This window comes from Trachurus trachurus (assembly GCF_905171665.1).
Source record: "Trachurus trachurus genome assembly, chromosome: 11".
Lineage (NCBI taxonomy): Eukaryota > Metazoa > Chordata > Actinopteri > Carangiformes > Carangidae > Trachurus > Trachurus trachurus.
In genome coordinates, this window is record NC_139904.1 from 10,416,458 (window position 1) to 10,436,549 (window position 20,092).

General features: G+C 43.1%; 2 protein-coding genes across 2 annotated transcripts; both read right to left on the reverse strand.

Annotated features, from left to right (window-relative positions):
* Positions 1–135: 135 nt before the first annotated feature.
* ntaq1 (N-terminal glutamine amidase 1) lies at positions 136–4,703 on the reverse strand. Its single transcript, XM_083982059.1, has 6 exons — positions 4,641–4,703; positions 3,698–3,797; positions 3,425–3,475; positions 2,521–2,669; positions 1,260–1,384; positions 136–703 (listed from the first exon to the last, which is right to left on the reverse strand). Exons 1-6 carry the CDS (start codon positions 4,700–4,702, stop codon positions 555–557), a joined length of 636 nt encoding a protein of 211 aa, XP_083838185.1. The 5' UTR covers position 4,703; the 3' UTR covers positions 136–554.
* Positions 4,704–6,574: 1,871 nt separating this feature from the next.
* On the reverse strand, positions 6,575–15,367 carry bop1 (BOP1 ribosomal biogenesis factor). Its single transcript, XM_083982029.1, has 16 exons — positions 15,181–15,367; positions 13,891–14,124; positions 13,658–13,792; positions 13,294–13,448; positions 12,506–12,623; positions 12,236–12,337; positions 11,444–11,656; positions 11,173–11,334; positions 10,994–11,074; positions 10,154–10,223; positions 9,813–9,945; positions 8,639–8,819; positions 8,209–8,500; positions 8,007–8,091; positions 7,005–7,112; positions 6,575–6,900 (listed from the first exon to the last, which is right to left on the reverse strand). Exons 1-16 carry the CDS (start codon positions 15,307–15,309, stop codon positions 6,747–6,749), a joined length of 2,352 nt encoding a protein of 783 aa, XP_083838155.1. The 5' UTR covers positions 15,310–15,367; the 3' UTR covers positions 6,575–6,746.
* Positions 15,368–20,092: the final 4,725 nt, after the last annotated feature.

Genomic DNA, 20,092 nt, shown 5'->3' on the forward strand with positions numbered 1-20,092 from the left:
TTGAATAATAAACACATACAGTACCTGAGGTATGCAGTCACCCTGGACTGTGTTTCCTGCTCTAACTCATCACAGCTCTCAGTTCCTGCTGTTCCTCAGACTGTTTGTGTCTTTAACATTTTTCATTCTGTTTCATTTGTTCTGTAGCAGCAACAATAAAAGTCTGTCAGAGCATTAAAAAGACGCTGCTGCTGCTGCTGTTGTCAGTGTGACCACCACAGTCCAAACCTGTATGAAATGATCTTCTGCTGCAGTGACCCGGTGCAGCGCAGGTGAACACACGCTTCAATAGACGAGGGAAGTTTGAGGATCTCCTGAACGTTGGTGGACATGAGGTGGAACAAACATCCTGCTTCATGTTCTCACCTGCAGGATTAACACTTAAAATACTACATTACCCATGAGAGATGAAGCTCATATTCCCCCTTCGTAGAAATGCACGACGGGAGTTGTAGCTGAATTTGTTTTATAAAAGTTTTTATGTCCATGGGTGATCGTAGCGTTGATTCTTTTTACAAATCTGAAAGTGTGTCTCATGCAGTTGGAAAGCACAGCTATGATGATGATGATGATGATGATGATGATGATTGTGATGATAAAGAGTTTCTGACGTAGCTCTGCAGGAAGTGGTCCAGACTGAAGACCGTCCCCCAGCCGACAGCGGGGTCCATACTGATGAAGTCGTCCAGGTTCATGTGACTCTCTGTGGAGGGAACGCATCACAGCACGACGTCATCATGAGGTCATACGACATATTAATTATGTTAAAAATGTATCCTCTGACTGAAACCTTATGTAATTATTATTTGAATTAGTAGTTGTTGTATGTTGTATGTTTTTCGTTGTCTGTTTAAAGCAGAAGTAAGCGATCCGGTTGTTTTGGCTAACTTCCTGTCAGTGGATGGAGTTAGCAGTCCCCGCCCTCGTCCCTACGTCACCACATTCACGCGCATCCCTTGGCTGCACACACAGAGAGGACCGCCCCTTTATGCCGTTCTCTCTCCTCATTGGATAAAGGTTGTAGGATACAAGGAAAGTTTTCTCCTCGGCTTACAGCAGAGCAGAGTGACTGACAGACCCGTGTTTCAGACCAAACACTCTATATAAGTGATTGCTGTTGGAAGATATAACTATTTAAGACTTATATGAACACAAATATTCCGCTTACTTCTGCTTTAATTGAAAGAAAAAGATAAAAAAAAAAAAAAAAAAAAATGTCATCAGATGTCATGCTGAGGTTACAGGAGGCGTCATGTGACCTGCGGTCCGTATGGGGGGGTAGGGCGGGGGCGGCATCTTCCAGGATCCATCAGCAGCCTTCATGTGGGATCGGTCCGATGCAAAGTGCAACAGGAAGCTGTCAGCGGGTACGACGCGCAACTTCCTGTCAGAGCAGGGACAGGTACAACGTGTGAGCTGTGGTATACAGGTGTTTTAATAATAATTAAAGTGTTTTTTTAAATTGATTTTTCATATTTACACAACAAACATCCCGTTCATTTTTTAATTAGGTGCTGCAGTTACAGGACTACGGTGGCCCTGAGGGGCAAAGCACAACAACATTTCACAAAACACTTTTTTTTTCGAAATGTCGTTGTGCTTTGTCCCTCAGGGCCACCATACAGGACAAGTGGAGAACAAACACAAACAGAGAAGGACAGAAAACAACTTATTACAAGGATTGGCCAAATGCAGAGACTGCTTGCCAAAATACTGCTCCCTGAATGCAACGCGCATCAGCGGTTTTGCATGAATTTGCCTTGAAAACAAAGCGTGGTGAATGTGCAGGTCACAACTTGTCCACCAGAGCGTTTTGGAGATGAGTTTGATGAGGGAACCCAAGAAATCCCATGAGCCTCCGTAGTGTAGCTCTGAGCAGCTCGCGGCTCTGCTCCGCCGTTCTAAAAATAGCTTGCACCGACAATTAAAAGGTAACGAACCTACTGCTATGACTATAGGGATTATGGCAATGGGCCAATTTGCCAGAATGTTGAACTATCCCTTTAAGGTGTGACATCACCTACTCTACCCATCGTTTATGGGATGGCGGTGCATGTTGTCTTCATCCAGTTAAGTAAGATCAGTCTCCTGGCCTTCGATGAAGAGAATGCTGTAGTATACAGGTGTGTGCTCCCTGTGGTGTTCAGGTGTGTGTTCCCTGTGGTGTTCAGGTGTGTGTTCCCTGTTACTTGTGATGTTCAGGTGTGTGTTCCCTGTTACTTGTGATGTTCAGATGTGTGTTCCCTGTGATGTTCAGGTGTGTGTTCCCTGTGATGTTCAGGTGTGTGTTCCCTGTGATGTTCAGGTGTGTGTTCCCTGTTACCTGTGATGTTTAGGTGTGTGTTCCCTGTGATGTTCAGGTGTGTGTTCCCTGTTACTTGTGATGTTCAGGTGTGTGTTACTTGTGGTGTTCAGGTGTGTGTTCCCTGTGATGTTCAGGTGTGTGTTCCCTGTTACCTGTGGTGTTCAGTGTGTGTGTTACCTGTTACCTGTGGTGTTCAGGTGTGTGTTACCGGTTACCTGTGGTACTCGGGCCGGATGCTGCGGTCTGAGCGGAGGGCCTGGGCGGCGTACAGTCTGAGGCTGCAGGGATACGACAGCTCGGTGTCCAGGTCGTAAATCACGGAGGCGGACTGAGGTCCAACCTGCATCAGGATCACATGGTAGTCCTGGACGACAATGACATCATCACTGTTATTTATATATCATTCAATGGCACCGTCTGTGACCAGGGCCGGCCCCTGGCATAAACACTGTTTAGGGCCACAGCCGTTAGGTGGGGGGCCACATGATCAGAAAAGTACCGGGGTTCATTCAGGTCATTTAAACATCCTGAGGTGGACACGCACGCTATGAGCTTTATATGTAATTTGAAGTCAATATTCAGCTTCTTTTATCTCACATTTGAGACATTTGGTGAAAATAGAACGGCAGAATGACAACATTTGTGCTCTTACAAAATTTCATTTTAGACTTGTTTTCTACACTTATATATTACTGTATTCATATCCTATTTCAAGCACCAAAAACAGTTCATTCTCATGACTGAAGGTGTGTTTTCACAAGGGATTTGCAATTTTTCAAAAAGCAGACCTCAAATTTCCAGCATTTGGCCTAAATTATTTCTTTATACAGTGTTCTAGGGCAATGGTTCTAATATTTAGACATAAAACACTTGAGTATTGTTACATCTGCAAGTATCTTAAAAAGATAAATTGAAGAAAATATGTTAAATTCGAGAAAATGGCCTCAAACCTCAGAGGGCATAAACATGTCTGTATTCGGTTTTAACCAGTGATTTGGTGTTTGCGCTTAAAGTGGGCCACAAACAAAAATCTTGTTTAGGGGGCCACCAAAATCCTAGGGCCGGCCCTGTCTGACATCACTGATAGTATTAAAACAAACAAACAGTGACTTCACAGACCCAGATCACCGGCCGATCTCCATGTCCAGACTTCTGTTTCCACAGAGGAACCTGATGGAGAACACACACACACACACACACACAGATATTTTACTGGACCTTATAGATTGCGTAAGATGTGGTCATCATCAGCTTCATCACGTTTTTATGTTGTTTTTATGTATTTTACTTCAGTGTTTTGTGATCTGTGTTGTTGTCTTTATTGTCTTGCTGCTGCTTGTGACATTTTAAGTAGCCTATTCTATTCTATTTTATTCCCCTTTGTGTTCTCACCATCCTATTTTCATTGGAGATGAAGATCACAAAGAGTTGTTCCAGTGGCGCCGTCCTCTCCTCTCTGACAAACTCACACAGTTTCCAAACATTTTCCTCACTGTGAAAACAAGAACCAGCAACACAACCTCAAACAGTGACACACCAGTAGAACCAGGTAATGAAACACGGGTAATGCAGCGTACGGTGACATATAATTACACAAAATTGTCTTTTAATTGTTTTACCTAATGGTGATAGGCTACCCCCTCCTCAGGCAGAACTTTTCTTGTGTGCCCCTATTTAAAATACCTCATCCCGCCTAAAACTCTCCCCCTAAGCTCTAGTTGAGGAGGTTTTCTTCGAGATGGCAGTAGTGTGGTTTGTTCCATTCACAACTCAAAGCGCATGTTCTACATCGGTTACAGTAATATAAACAATACTACAGTTCTCTGAGTCCTACATTTGATTTTAAATTATAATGAGCAGACCCCAACAAATCATCACACAACCTGGACGAACATTGTGTAAATGAGATGCTGAGGTTCTCTCTGTAAACAGGTAGCGCTCAGGTAACTATAATACAGGCCCGTCCCACCTGCTGATACATGAGCTGTTCATTATGTGACACATTTATTGTTTATTAATTCAGTCCAGTAGTGTGATCAGGTCTCTGTTGTGTCTGCAGATCCGTACAGTATTGATTTAATCAATGAAAACCTTATCAAATTTAAACCTTACGCATTTTCTCATCAGTATTCAACAGACTTCAATCATTCAAATAGCCTACCTGAAAATAAAATGTGTAAAATTTGTTCAGTAGTAGATCAAGCTAGAAGCAGCTTCTGGTGCTTTGCAGGATCAAAATAAACTTTTTATAATCTGTAGCTACCACAGAGTCTGGTCTGCAGTAGTATCATAGTAAACTCTGTGGTATAAGTTTGTAGTATCACCGCTTATTTACCAGTAACAGCTGGTATAGACGCAGCTCTCGCGGGGCGGTGTGATTCTGTCCTCACTCTTCATCTTGTGGTGTCACACTGAAAACGCTCCGCCGGAAGTAAATACATGACGTCACATCCAGTAGCCTAAGGCACTTAGAGTAGAGTAGAGTAGAGAATACTTTATTCATCCCGAGGAGGGAAATTCATATTAGTGTAGTAGCTCACATGACAATGACACAAAAAAGAAAGAAAGATGGAGCAGGGTCGCCAGATGGAGCAGGGCCGCTGGATGGAGCAGGGCCGCCGGATGGAGCAGGAACCGCCGGGTGGAGCAGGAACCGCCGGATGGAGCAGGAACCACCGGGTGGAGCAGGGCCGCCGGGTGGAGCTGGACCGATGGTGAAGAGGCAGCTGGGTGGATCAGGATCATTGGTGGAGGGACCAAATCATTTTTGCCTATCTGCCCCACTACTATATTCCTCCATCTTGCAGCAAGGAGAGAGGAGCCGTCCACCACCGCTGCTTTCCTGGTCAGTCAAGGTGCCATGAAGTGGATGATCCAGGCCGTCCAGAATTGCCTCCTCCTTCTTCAGTGCTCTAGTGCCTCAGGATGTTTAGTCTGTATCCTAGCAACAACTTCATGGAGAACTTCAGATGGAACTTAAGCAGTTGCCATTAGGTGGGATGTACACAAGTGTTGTTATGATTCGAAAAAATAAAATAAATGTCTACTTTCTGAGTCTTCACCAATATCTCCAGCTCTTCATCACTCTTGTTGGGCAGAGAGTTGATATTTCCAATGATGACTGACCTCAGAAAGGACTGATAGGACATCTGCACCTCCAAGCCTTTAACTTTGCACCAGCAGCAGCACAACAACCACCACAAAAGCACCTCTTCAGATCATCTGAGGACAGGATGGTGGTGTCCTCCAGATCTGTCCATTTTCAATGAAAGAAGCTCATCTCTGAAGAATCTCTTCTCCCCAGAGAAGCATCCATCAGTAGATAACAAAAAACACAACAAAAATAAAGCAAATGTTGAGTAAAAACTCAAAAACTCAGAGCTACCAGACTTTGCTGCTCCCAGTTGAAGCGCATGTTCCGGAAGGGAACTTAAAAGCGTGCACACCAGCCCTAAATTTTCTCCGTTCTTTTCATACATTTATTTCTATTTATTTGACCTATTTCATTAATTTAATTTTATTCCCTTTTTTTTAATCATTCCTATAGTATTTGTCTATTGTATATTATTTATCTAAATAATTTGATCATATCATTTCTGTTCGATGCGTGAACTTGTTTTATGTCGCTTTGTTTTTTGTTCTTTTTTCACTTGTTCACTTTGATGATGTAATATTTAATGACATTTAAAGTTTAAAAAAGGAAAAAAAAGCGTGCATACACAAAAACAAAACAAAAAAAAACTTGCTTTTATTCGGTTTCCTCTCCTCCACCAAACCCAAACTCATACTACACCTGTACAGTTTTATTACCTGTTACCTTAGGATGACGTCAACAGTTCCACTGCCCCATAAAACTTTAGATTCATGACTGATACAGATGTACAGTATCTAAATGCTGTTGCTGCCATAAATTATTCTGTTTTGTGTGATGTGGATTCGGCCTTCGCTTCCACCACATCCAGATTATCTGCACCAAACTGTCCAAGTTAATAGATAAACACCATAAATGTGTCTTATTCTTCAGATATTAACATATATCAATATCTAAAGATTGCTTTATGAAACTGCAAATGTTTGGATACTGCTCTCACATCTTCATGTAGGTGATAAAGACACAACTCCTTAACCCCCCCCTCAGGCCTAAAATGTCAGAGGTAATTATTGCCCAGTCTACAGCCCATGCCTCTGCTGGGACAAATCTGTTGGGGTAACTGGTGACTCTAAATGTTGAGTGTGAATAAAAAAACAAGCAATAAACAAACAAAAACAGGTGAGAAAGTTTGAGTTTATTTAAAAACAAAGAAAGAAGAACAGTTTTTAGGTTACAAATGGAGACAGTCAAACAGCATCGCTCCTCCAACAGCCTACATCCGTGCAACCGCATCACCGACTCGTTCGTTAGCTGGTTGGTTGGTTGGTTGGTTGGTTGCCGGGCAGGTTGCTATGTGAATAGACGGATGGTGGCGTCGGATCCGGAGGAGAAGACCCAGGGCTGCGTGGGGTGAAAGGTGACATCCAGGGCGCCGAGGTCATGAGTGATCACATGACCTCTGAGGACCTTCACTGGGACGATCAACGGGTTCTGGAGCAGGTCGCTGGAGAGACGGAGCAAGGCGGCGTTAGTGTGTCTGTGTGTGTGTGTGTGTGTCTGTGTGTGGGTTATTATGTGTATGAATGTGTGTGTGAGTGTGTGTATTACTTGTAAACAGTTCCGTGACAGACGATCACTGATCCATCATCAGACGCTGAGGCGAAGAGCGGGTAATTTCTGTGATAGGCCACGCCCCTCACTGCCTTTTTGTGGTGTCTGCAGACAGGAAGTGATCAATATGCTCAATTAAGATCAATAATACAACTCACAGGCAGAGAAATAACAGCCATTTAATCTAATCAATACTAACACATCAGTTCATTTACAAGCAGAACTACCAGAACTGTAACTTAAAGGGACATTCTGTAGGAATTACTCCCATCTAGCGGTGACGTTGTATATCGCAACCAAGTCAATCGTCTTTTTTATGCTGCATTCATGGCAGATGGATGACGGACGGACTCAAATGACATCCTGTTTGTTTGCCGATTGCCGTCTGCCTGATTCCACCTGAACGCAGCATCAGTCTGACCCTCCATCCTTTCTCACACTACACCACGACGATGGTTTTCAAACAGATGGCGCCTCGATTGTTTCTCCCAGAGCCGACCGCTCCGGTATCTCCGGTTTCTGTGGTTACCTACGGTCACGCTGCCATTAGCTTACCAGCTCTATGTAAATATGAATTGCAAAATAAAAGCTTACCAGAACACCTCGGTTTGTTGATGGGGATAATTACTAATTAATGAAACGTCTATGGATATTCTCATTCATTCAGGTCATTGTTACCTCTGGGCAACAAATTGAATCAAAGGCAACTGGACGCATTTGTCTAGGAAGACGTTCTGCCTCTTATCCAAGGGACTTCATCAGTTCCCAACGCATCGGTGATGAAGCCCCTTGGATAAGAGGCGAAACGTCTTCCTAGAAAAATACAAGTCCGGTTGCCTTCGATTCAATTTGTTACCAAGAGATAATTAATGAAACACACACTTTTAAACGAAATAATCTATTTTTGTGAACAGACAACAAGAGAAGTTACACAGCGGGGCTTTAAAGACTCATTCTCCAGAACATTGACAGGTGTGAGTTTGATTGACAGCCACATACCTCAACACCTTGTACGGCTTGGTGGAGAGGTCGAGGTCGAACCAGCTCAGCCTGCAGTCGTAGCTCCCACAGATCACATGATCACCTGCAGACAGGAGAGAGGAAGGTGAGACAGAAGCTCCGCCCTCAAATTGTGATGTCACATTAAAACGTCAGTGTGTGTGTATGTGTGTGAGTGTGTGTGTGTGTTGGATGCGTTTACCCCCGGGGTGGACGGCCATGCTGGAGATCCACTTGGAGTTGGCCTGTAGTTTCTTGGTCATTTCCTGTTTGACCAGGTTGTAGATTCGCACCGATCGCTGCGTGGCCACGAAGAAATAGGGCCGCACGGGGTGGAAGGATACGCACTGGACCAGACCTTTGTTCTTCCTGAACGGATTCTGGCTCCGCCTCTTGCTCAGCTGGTGGATGAACACCTGCAGGTTGCTCGAGTGATCCGGCATCACCGACGCCAGGTAGTCTCCTTTGGCGTGCCACACCACCTGACTGACGGCCTGAGGGATCAATATCGATCAGTTAGAGCCGCCCAGAGGTTCAGCAGAAATCCACAATCAATCAATCAATCAATCAATCAATCAATCAATCAATCAATCAATCAATCAATCAATCAATCAATCAATCTTTTTTCTCACTTTGGGATGTTGTATTTTAAGGCGGATCCCCTGGTTAAGCTCCTCCCCCTCGGTCTCCGTCCAGGTGACTGCGCCCTCTGACGGCTCATCCTCCCCCTGCTCGCCCGAGAGGAGTCGCTCCGACGACGACACAACCTGTTTGTCCGCCAGAGCGGGAGACAGGATCAAGACCACCGACTCCCTGAAACACAGAGGAGAAATTGAACAAACCTTTATTCGTTGTCACATACAAGAACAATTGATGATGATTTGTGCTCTGAACCTCCAGATCACAGGTTGCCAATAACAACCACAGATTTAAAGGGAAACTATAAAAGTCCGGGTCGCTTTTCCACTGTTTTGCTAACCCTCCTCAGGGCCATGTGCATTTGTTTAGAATAAAGCCGGTTACATATCATACTGTATATATATCATATATGTTACAATGTGTGTATTTGTGTAGTTTAATCTGTCATAAAAACTAAATTATGGGTTACAGGGCGTGTTTGTGTCGCGGTGCCGCAGAGACAAGAGCTGGGACAGAGAGCCTCGATTCTCCCACGTGACAAGTTACAAGTCATTTATTCAACCATCACAATTACTCTGAAGCTGTTATATTAAAGTAAAAATGTAGCATAGTTCCTCTCTAAGTAGAAGATGTTTTATCACAATGACCTTCAACCTATTGTAAAACTGTTCATATCCTACTAAGATCCCTAAATGCTACAGCCCCAGCTCAGTCCAACATGGGAACCAGAGGTAAATATGATAGAAAGGTAAATTAAAGGGGAACTAAGCAGGATTTCTCCCGTGGCTATGCTACATTTTTACCTTAATTAAAAAGCTCCGGAATAATTGTGATCGTTAACTACATGACTTGTGACTTGTTATGAGTGACAACGGAGGCTCTCAGTGTAGTAACTCGGTCGCCGCCCCAGTGTCCCAGCTCTCGTCTTAGCAGCACCGCGACACAAACACACTACGTAACCCGTAATGTTTTGGTTTTGACGGTAAGAACACACGCGCCATAACATCGTATGTGTTATGTAACGTTATCCACCGCTCCATGTATTGATTTTGTCGCCGGCTTCGTTGTTAACAAATGCACATGGGCGAGAGTAGCGTAACCAAAACAGCGGAAAAGCGAGCGGACTTGCATAGTTCCCCTTTAACAGACAGACAGACGGGTCCTTACAGGGCGACAGCCAGTAAACAGATGGATGGGTTTGGGTTCCAAGCGACGCTCTTCACAGCTCCGCCCACCTGGACCGTCTTCAGACAGCGAGACGAACAAACCTCCCAGAACCTCACAGAGCCATCGTCACTACCTGGAAACAGAAAGAACACAGTTACGTACACAGTGAGTCATCACCACAGACCCAGATCCCCGGGTGTAAGACAGGACTGAACAAATCACACAGCAGCCGATCTGGACCAGACAACAGCGTCCAAGTGTCTGTGTTAGTTACTGTGAACCACTGTAAAAAGCCACAGCTGTCACACAGGTGGAGTGTGTTGTGATGATGGATGAGTCACCTGAAGCGAGCCACTGTCCTGATGGAGACACGCTGATGGAGCGGACCAGACCGCTGTGACCCCGGTACACCTGAGACACAGACACACGATGTTAGTGAGAAAACACCTGGTTGGCTGTCAGTTTTTATCTTTGTCTAATATTAAAATTTGTTTGATGATCTTAAAGCAGAAGTGAGTGATATATTTGTGTTAATATAAGTCTTAAATAGTTATATCTTCCGACAGCAATCAGGCCTACATAGAGTGTTTGGACCGAAACACGGGTCTGTCAGTCCCTCTGCTCTGCTCTGAGCCCAGGAGAAAACATTTATCGTATCCTACAGTTTTTATCCAATGAGGAGAGAGAACGGCATGCAGGGCTGTGTGTGCAGCCAAGGGACGCCGTGAATGTGGTGACGTAGGGACGAGGACTGTTATGGTGCGTTCAAGGAAACTCGTAACCTGTGTTTTTCCGACCTGTGAAGTCGTACCAGTTCGATCTGGTACGAGTTCATGGGTCGGAAGTTACGAGTGGCCGTTATAGTGACTTCCACAGGTAAAACAGGTCGGAAAAACACGAGTGGGTTGCCTGAAACGCTACAAAGTCGTAAGTTCTGACTGTACTGTGCTGTAATTTACGGTTTTCAAAAGCCTGCCTGGAACGCAGCATTAGCCAAAACGACCGGATCGCTTACTTCTGCTTTAAGCAATTTATGCAAAAAAGTAAGAAATCCAGTAGGGCAAATACTTTTTCACAGCACTGTATATTAGATTAGTTTAAAAAAAACCATAAAACTGAGGATATTTCTAACACAAAGTTATCGCTACTTTTAAACCACCACAGAAGAGTAAAGTACAAACCAGAGACTGTGTTGTGGGGAACGGCTGCAGGTCTTTGGGCTTTGGAAGTTTTGGTATCAAATCCTCTGGATTCACGTTCACCTGCACACACACACACAGACACAGACATTAATGATCATCAGCACAGTTTGGTGTTTTTGATTTTTGTTGTTGCTGTGTTGATTTTCTCCCAGACTTACCCTCATCTTCCTCTGCCGTGGACACAGGTAGAGGTCGAGGCAGCGCTCGAACCGTTCGTGGATGAAACGAGGGAACGCGGGAACCTGGCGGAGGCTGGAGAACTTCATGGGGACGTACGGCAGCTTCCTGTCCAACGGATCCTGCTGCTCCCACAGAGCTCGCTGCCGACAGCAAGACAAGAGGAGGAAGAAGGAGAAGAAGGGGGTGAATGAATTAATGAACGATAATTATATCTCTTCTACAACCAGGTGAGGTCGACAGGTGAGGTACCTCCTCGTCTGTGAACAGGTACTCGGGTGGGGGGTTGTAGGACTCGTGGTGACCGGGCAGAATCATTTTGGGTGCAGGCAGGTGCATTTTGTGCCGGGCCAGAATAGAGGAGTCTTCACTGGCCCAGAGGTCGTAGAAATGTCCCCGAGTGTCTTCCTCCACCCGCCGAGGTTTGATCCAACCCATCTTTATCGCATGGACCAGTTTAGACACCTGCACACAGGTAAGAGAGGGAGAGAGAGACAGACAGGTGAGAGAGGGAGAGACATAGTAACATTCATGCCAATAAAGCATAATATACTCTTTTTTAATTTTTATTTGTATATATTGATTCTGTGAGTTATATTTGTTTTGTTTCATTGATTGTTGATGCTTTGGCAACATAGTTCTCGTAACATTCATGCCAATAAAGCAAATTTGAATTGAATTGAATTGAATTGAATTGACAGACAGGTGAGAGAGGGAGAGACAGACAGGTGAGGAAAGGAGAGACATACAGTAGTAACATTCATGCCAATAAAGCATAATATACTCTTTTTTAATTTTTATTTGTATATATTGATTCTGTGAGTTATATTTGTTTTGTTTCATTGATTGTTGATGCTTTGGCAACATAGTTCTCGTAACATACATGCCAATAAAGAAAATTTGAATTGAATTGAATTGAATTGAATTGAATTGAATTGAATTGAATTGACAGACAGGTGAAGGAAGGAGAGACAGGTAGCAGGTGGAGGTTGTGTGGTCCGTCACAGTGAAGGAGCTGCAGTGCGTTTGTGTTTGTGTTTGTACCTTCTCCTTCTCGATTAGCGACGGGATGAAGCTGCGTTTGTCTGCCGGCCTGTTGGTGACCGGATGAATCATCACGTCTTTACTGAAGAACTCGACCGTGGGCTGAAGAGGAGGAGGGAGAGAAGTGGAGCACAGGTCTGTATCAGCCATGTTTTGAAACAAGATTTGTATCAAATTTAACAAAGTTGTACTAAAAGACACATAAATATGTTTATAAGACATCGACGGGTGAAGGGGCGGAGCTTCACCTGAGGAACATCTACCACCTACCTCGTACTCGTTGAAGTTGACGTCTCCAAACTGTCCTTTCTGCAGACGGTTGACCAGCGCCACCTGTTCATCTGAGAGGACGACGTCACTTCCTGTCTGCTTGTCGTGGACCGTTCTCCTGCACACCAAGGTTATTATAGGTTATTATAGTTTTTAAATTTTACATTAGTTTTTATTTTTTATTTAGTTTGTCAGTTTGATTTTTTATTTCAGTTTAGTTTTAGTTAGTTCAACAAGTGATTAAGCAGTTTTAGTTTAGATTTTATTTTGAGGAATTAACTACCGTAGTTTTTATTTTGTCTTAGTCTGTGAGACCTCTGAAGATGAACTCCCAAATTTGTGGGATTTTTCCCTTTTAGTTGCATCCCATAAATGTTCCCCATCAGTCCTCATCACGTTACATTCACTCTTATCTACCTGTGGGTTGCACTCCAAGTCGTCTCATATTGAGCTGTAGTGTTTTCTTCCTGCACCTTTAACCATCTCTAAGAAAACTAAAACTAAGCTGATGTCATTTGTAATTCAGATTAGTTTTAGTTAGTTTTGCATTGTTCATTGTAGTTCTTGTTTTTGGAAAAATTGTCATTTTCTATTTTAATTTCAGTTTACTACATTATTCTTTCACTACTAGTTTTAATTTTAGTCTTTGTTTAGTTAACTATGATAACCCTGCTGCAGACAGACTGGTGTGTTAACTGGGAATAGCTTGTTTAAAAAAAAAAAAAAAAAAAAGCGTATTAGCATTCCCTATTAATAACTAGCTAGCATCGTGCTAGCAGCAGGCTCACCAGTAGTCTGGGTTCTCCATTTTGTCCAGGAATTCGTCGAGTTCGTCCTTGTTCCTGATTGGCTTGTAGATCTTCTTCCCGTCCAGGTCGTAGCCGATGTGAGGGAAGTCTTTGTACCACTCCATGGGGATGTTTCCCACCGTGTTCCTGATGTCCTGCGAGGAGAACAGCACGTTAGGAAGATGAAGATGAGCTACTGAACGACGAGGTTAGTCGCTAATGTGTAAAATAAACAAGAGGGATTTGGAAATAAAGGCCGGGTATCCTGGGCAGTCGTGTAAATAAAGACCCCGGCTACTATTTGAAGAAATCTGGTAAATGTGAACCCAGAGGAACCTGAGCATCGCACCGGCCCTGGCCTCACCTCCTCATCTGAAGAGTCGTGTTCATACTCGTCCTGCTTCTTTTCTTTTTCTCCTTCTGTCACGACTCCCTCCTCCTTCTTCTTCTGTTTTTTCAGCTGCTGCTTCTTCTTGTTCTTCTCCTCCTTCTGCTCGGTCTGTAGGAACAACAGAACACAGGTGACGTTTCTCCACAAGCGGCTTTCACACAGGTGAGTCACGACTGTCCGACAATACTGCCACGTTGTACTCCTACCTGTTGAATCTGCTTTGACTCTGCCTTCTCATCAGCAGCTGCATCATCATCATCGTCGTCGTTGTCATCCTCCTCCTCATCATCATCATCATCCAATTCGTCCTCGTCATCTTCATCACCTTCACTGTCGCTCCCAGAATCCTCCAGTCCTGAGAAGACGCTGTCCTCGCTGTCAGACAGATCGTCGTCCTCCCCGTCCTCCTTCTCGGCAGGTTTGTCGTTGAAGTTGAAGATCTTTAGAATGAACAGAGACTCAGATTTTAAAGAACCAAACACCAACACCGTATTTTTTTTGTTTAAATCAGCAATAAAATACTCTATTTAAAGATGAGAAACTGTTTCTCAGTCATGTCACATCACCTCCAACTGAGCTGTATATAAGTAGCTCACAGGAGGGAAATACAATTTTAATAAATTAGTATTTACAAAAAGAAATATTAACACAGTTTAAGTTAAGATTTTGGAGACGGTTTAGATCCTGAACAGACCATCAGACTGTCCTGATCCTGAACAGGGGCTCAGTCGTGCCTCCACAAGTTTAACACAGTGTGAAGAAAAGTGGATCATCCTAAAACCATCAGATCTTTAATGGAGTTTGGATCGAGGCTCAAAACTTAAAACCAAAATGTGTCAACTCAGTATACTATACAACTATCAGTGTCATCACCAGGTATTTAAAATCACCATTAAGTGGCTCATCATTAAGTATCAGAGCTAAACATCACATCTGAATGGATGGATTGGTTAAAGAAAGGTAATAAGCTAATAAGGTTAATAAATAAATGAAAAGTCAAGAGGAGAGGCGCATAACCAACTTCTGAAGAAAGTATTAAAAAGTTAAAAAAAGAGAGCCACACTAAAGATTAACCAGTGGTTAAATGTGAACCACATTGTCTGTTGTAGCTTAGCAGTGATTTATACTGATGAACCCAGAATAACATGATCTGTTTTTTATCTAAGATTAACCTGCTTAACTCCCAGGACAGTTCATCTGACCTGTTGCTAACTTGTTTCCATTTAAAACTTTGTTTAGACTCAACATTTTACTCTACTCTTTCTATTATTAATCTTTTATAAACTGATTAAAATGGTCAGTTGAACTCTGTCTCTTATTTTCTTCAGCTCTGCCACCGTCAGTCAGTATGTTGTCAGTCTCCCTGGCTGTATCAAAGCAGCATGTTTTGGTGCCCCATCCTCTGGTTAGCATGCATGCTAACAGTTAGCCTGACCAGTTCTCACGCCAAACCTGTGCGTCCTACGTCACACGTCACACCGTCCGTCTGCTCTCACCTCCTCGTGCTCCTCGTCCTCCTTCTCTTTGCTTCTCTTCTTTGCTGTTTTCTCGCCGACTTTCTTCATCTCGTCTCTCTTTTCGCCGCTCCGCATGTTTGCACCGCTGCTGCTACTGCTCTCCTCCATTGACCCACGTTGGGAACCCGCGGGGTCAAAGGGAACTCCTGACGTCACGGCGACACGGGGTTAGTTTACTGCGCGCGCGCCACCTGGTGGTCGCCAGGGGGTCAGTCCTATGTTCCCTCATTTCTAAGAAATTTTTTTTCACAGAAAATTTTGAAAATTAGGCCCTATGTTCCCTCAGCCCTATATTCCCACAGTCCTATGTTCCCTCAGCCCACAGCCCTATGTTCCCTCAGGTTTATGTTGCCTCATTTCGATTTTTCTTATTTCTAAGAATTTTCTCAAAATGAAACTCTAAGTCAAGTCATTTTCATTTTAAAGGGATGATTCAGAGTAATTTCAACCTAGGGTCCTTTGCACCATGACCTTGAGCCAAACGCCCCCCCTCCCCCCCAGAAGCTTGTTTTCCCTTGCTCGAACAGTGGTCGAGTTACCGCTATTAACCGAATGGCGCTAATGTTACCAAGCAGCTCTATCTTAAGTTACCCCACTAATAATGTCCGGAATTCCTGGTGTACTTACTGTACAAACTTTCTAATGCTTCGTTTACTACTACTAACGCTATTTGTACTACTGTAGAAGTTTGTTGTTTAAATAGCACTAACTCATGGAGGTGGGTTTAATTTCGGTATAAGGGTTCGTCACTCAACCCTATGTTGGAGTAGTGGTGTTGGAAGGGGTCAGCCCTATGTTCCCAGATTTAGCTAAAAGCTACATTACATCTGTAGTCAACTGCTACTGGATAATTGGGAGAAAATGGGGATAAAATCTGATGCAAATTGATCATAAAGGAAATGTGGGAAAAAAAAAACCTTAGAAATGAGGGAACATAGGGCTGTGGGAACATAGGCACGCTCCCGTCGCCAGCATTGGGGATGGGTTCAAAACAAAACTATTCACAGTTCACCAACAAATGTGAAGTTGTGTTTCTAGTTAAACCCTATTCATGAATATATAAACGAGTGGTGGTGTCTGTTGTTCCTGTTTACCCTTTCAAAGTAAAGGCTGTCCCTCATGTGCTTCATTTAGCCTGCCCTATACCATAGACTGTATAAGGCCTATACCGGTAGGTTTGTGTATACCTGGCTATATGAAATGTATTTTTAAAGGGATAGTTCAACATTTTGGTCATTTCGCCTATTGCCATAATCCCTGTAGTCATAACAGCATCTATGTCATAACAGTAGGTTCATTACTTTTAATTATCAGCGCATGTTGTTTTGAGATCCGCCGGGCAGAGATGCAAGCTGCTCATTGGAGCACAATGGAGGTGAACGGTACAGGTCCCCTGTCCCTCAAAACTCATCAAATACAAATACAAATCCAGCAACTCCAAAATGCTCTCGTGGAGAAGTTGTGACCTGCCAATAATTAAAGGTAATGAACCTACTCCTTTGACTACAGGAATTATGGCAATAGGAGAATTTGCCAAAATGTTGAACTATCCTTTTAACACCAATGGTAACTTACGGTACTGCAAAATGTACTTCCTCCCTTTCTTTGTCTGTCGTTTAATTTTCTTAATTGTATGAGCTATGTGTCTGAAATAAAGAATAATGACTTGTATCATTTACACCAGTTTTTCATTGTAAATGTAGATGTAGCTACATTGTGTGTAGGCTATCTATGTGGCTACTTTGCTTGCCAACGACTAGTACACACATGGTCTGGTTAACTCATTGGTTATTAGCCTACAACATTCATAAAGCAGGAGGAGCAGCTGGCTGTTCAACTAAAAAGAAGAAGAAATGCATCATTATAGCAACCAAATATAGAATAATACTGGAGAAGGAATGTCTGGGAATATGCTGCAGGTATTATGAAGTACTGTACCTAACAAATAAATGGCCTAAGACCAAAATAAAAGTGAAAAAGGTTTCAGTAGTTTATATCTTGAACAGGTGCTTCAACTGGTAGCAGCAAAGTCTGGTAGCTCTGAGACTTCAATCATGTTTCCCTGTTGGAATCACACGTGGATTTGGTGGAGAGATTGACATTGAAGATGGCAGAGGCCGTTCTGAACAACTCAGATCATCTCTTCATGACACCTTGATAGACAAAAAAGAATTAAACTTGTGCAGGACGGAGAGATACAAAAGATCCCTTGAACCTCCAGCCACAGCCATCAGGCTTTTTAATTCTTCTGGAAACAGTAGCCTAGATGAGCATGACAGACAAATTCATTTTCCACTGGGGATTAATAAAGTCATTCTTATTCTTATTTTTCTTCATGTGATGTGTTGTTCGATATCTGTGTGGAGAGATACTTGTATCAGTGCTAATCCCAAAAGAACCCAAAGGAAGGATGTTGTTTTTGATTTATTACTTTTTTTTCAGACTTCCTTTATTCAAAGACATACGGATATAAAACACGAGAGGAATACAATCACAACAAACAAAAGGATATGCACAAAAAGGTCCTAACTAACTAACTACTTATACATACAGTCTATGGCCAGGCCCCATTATTTTCACATGATAACAATTGTGGTATACTGATGTGTTGATGAAAAGAAGTGATCACTGCCGACACGTCTTCACTTGTATTCAAATAGAGTTTATTTCAAGAGTGTCAACGTTCAAAAAATGCAGTTTCCCTGAGCATCCCTGGTGCTAATGTAATGGTGCGTTCCAGGCAACCCGTAACTCGTGTTTTTCCGACCTGTTCCTATGGTTACCCGTTAGAACGTACAGTCAAACTCGTAACTTCCCACCTGTGAACTCGTACTAGATCGATCTACTCCCAGTTCCCAGTTCGTAACTCGTAACTTGCCTGGAACGCTACAAACTCGTAACTGGTGACTTGAAGTCGTGACTTACGGGTTAAAAAGCCTGCCTGGAACGCACCATAAGATCTCCCTCTCTCAACCCAAAAACCCTTCTTTTTATGTGTTGGCTTATCTCCAACACTCCACCTTCTCCAGACAGAGAGGTGAATCCTATCAAAATGGACAATGACCTCTGACGTGTCCTTCTAACATTTAGGCTAAAGAAAAACACCATGTGCTGAATCCCATGATTAGAAAGACAACAGAACAAATAGCCATGTAAACAAGGCACATTCCATTGAACTCATAAAGCAGAGCACCAGATCACACATTTCATCAGTCCAGAAAAGCACATACATACAAAGAAGAACATCAAATAATTCAAATTATTAAAGGGACAACGAGGAGTTTTGGAAAAGCAAAGCGTTTTCACACTACATTTATGAGCCTCCGCGTGCACCGTAAAATTCTTTGACCGGCGCAAAACGGACTCATGTTTTCATTCATCAATAATTAAAGCAGAAGTGAGTGATCCGGTCGTTTTCGCTAATGCTGCGTTCCAGGCAGGCTTTTGAAATCGTAAATTACAGCTTCAAGTCACAACTTACGACTTTGTAGCGTTCCAGGCAACCCACTCTTGTTTTTCCGACCTGTTTTACCGGTGAAAGTCACTATAACGGCCACTCGTAACTTCCGACCGGTGAACTCGTACCAGATCGAACTGGTACAACTTCACGGTCGGAAAAATACGAGTTTCCTTGAACGCACCATAACAGTCCTCGTCGCTACGTCACCACATTCACGGTGTTCCTTGGCTGCACACACAGCCCTGCATGCCGTTCTCTCTCCTCATTGGATAAAAACTGTAGGATACGATAAGTGTTTTCTCTTCGGCTCAGAGCAGAGCAGAGGGACTGAGAGACCCGTGTTTCGGTCCAAACACTCTATGTAAGTGATTGCTGTCGGAAGATATAACTATTTAAGACTTATATTAACACAAATATATCACTCACTTCTGCTTTAAAGTCAGAGGTTCAAGAACGTTCACATACCGTCGTAGTTCCGACCATAAACGGCGATTTGGCTGCGTTATTCTCATGACTTGCCACGAAGGAAACGCTGGTCGGCTCGACCAGCATTTCTGCCACCACTAATAATAACAAAATAACGATAGAGACAGAACAATATATTTATCGAAAATGGGCCCATTAACAAGTGTGGGTAGCGGAGATTCATCCACATTAACGTGAGACTTTTTTTTATAACCGAATAGAAACTCCTCGTTGTCCCTTTAAAGTAATAAAATTCAGATAGATAATGGAGTTTTGTCATAATGCCACATATTATATGTAAAACAAGTAAAACAAACCAAATACTTGGAGAGATAAAGGACATTTACACATCAGTGTTAAAGGCCCCATGGCATGAAAAATGTGATTTTGGTTATTTTTTCGTGCTTGGGAAGGTCTCTGGGCCACGTATATACTGCCCCATGCATCAAACTGGTCATAAACGGAGAAACACACACCGCCCATTTGTAGGAACATTCTCTTTAAGACGAGCATATAGCACTTCCTCCTTTATGTGATGTCACACACAAGGTAACTCCACCCACCATGACCAGTTGTTTTTTTTCCTATTTTTATGAATGCAGTTTAGGTTTCAGTTACTTGCCTGTGATTGGCCCGACCACATGCCACTCAAAAACAGTGAGCCAATCAGAGGAGAGGTTCTCATTCTCTCTTCTGATTGGCCAAATGACTTGTGCCTGCTAGAGCTCCAGAAAGAGGCAACAGAAAGGGGCAGTATAAACCATATTAAGCAGATCACAGGTACTCAAAACCAATGATACATCTTGTTAGGGATATCAGCAGGTAAATAAACCAAGAGAAAAGTGCACAGCATGGGGCCTTTAAATCAAATATAAATTCTGTTTTCGAATCAAGTATGCCTGCGTGGCTGCGTCATAAGGCGACCAAACGTTCTCATTACGTTTTACACGTCACCGGGTGGCGACA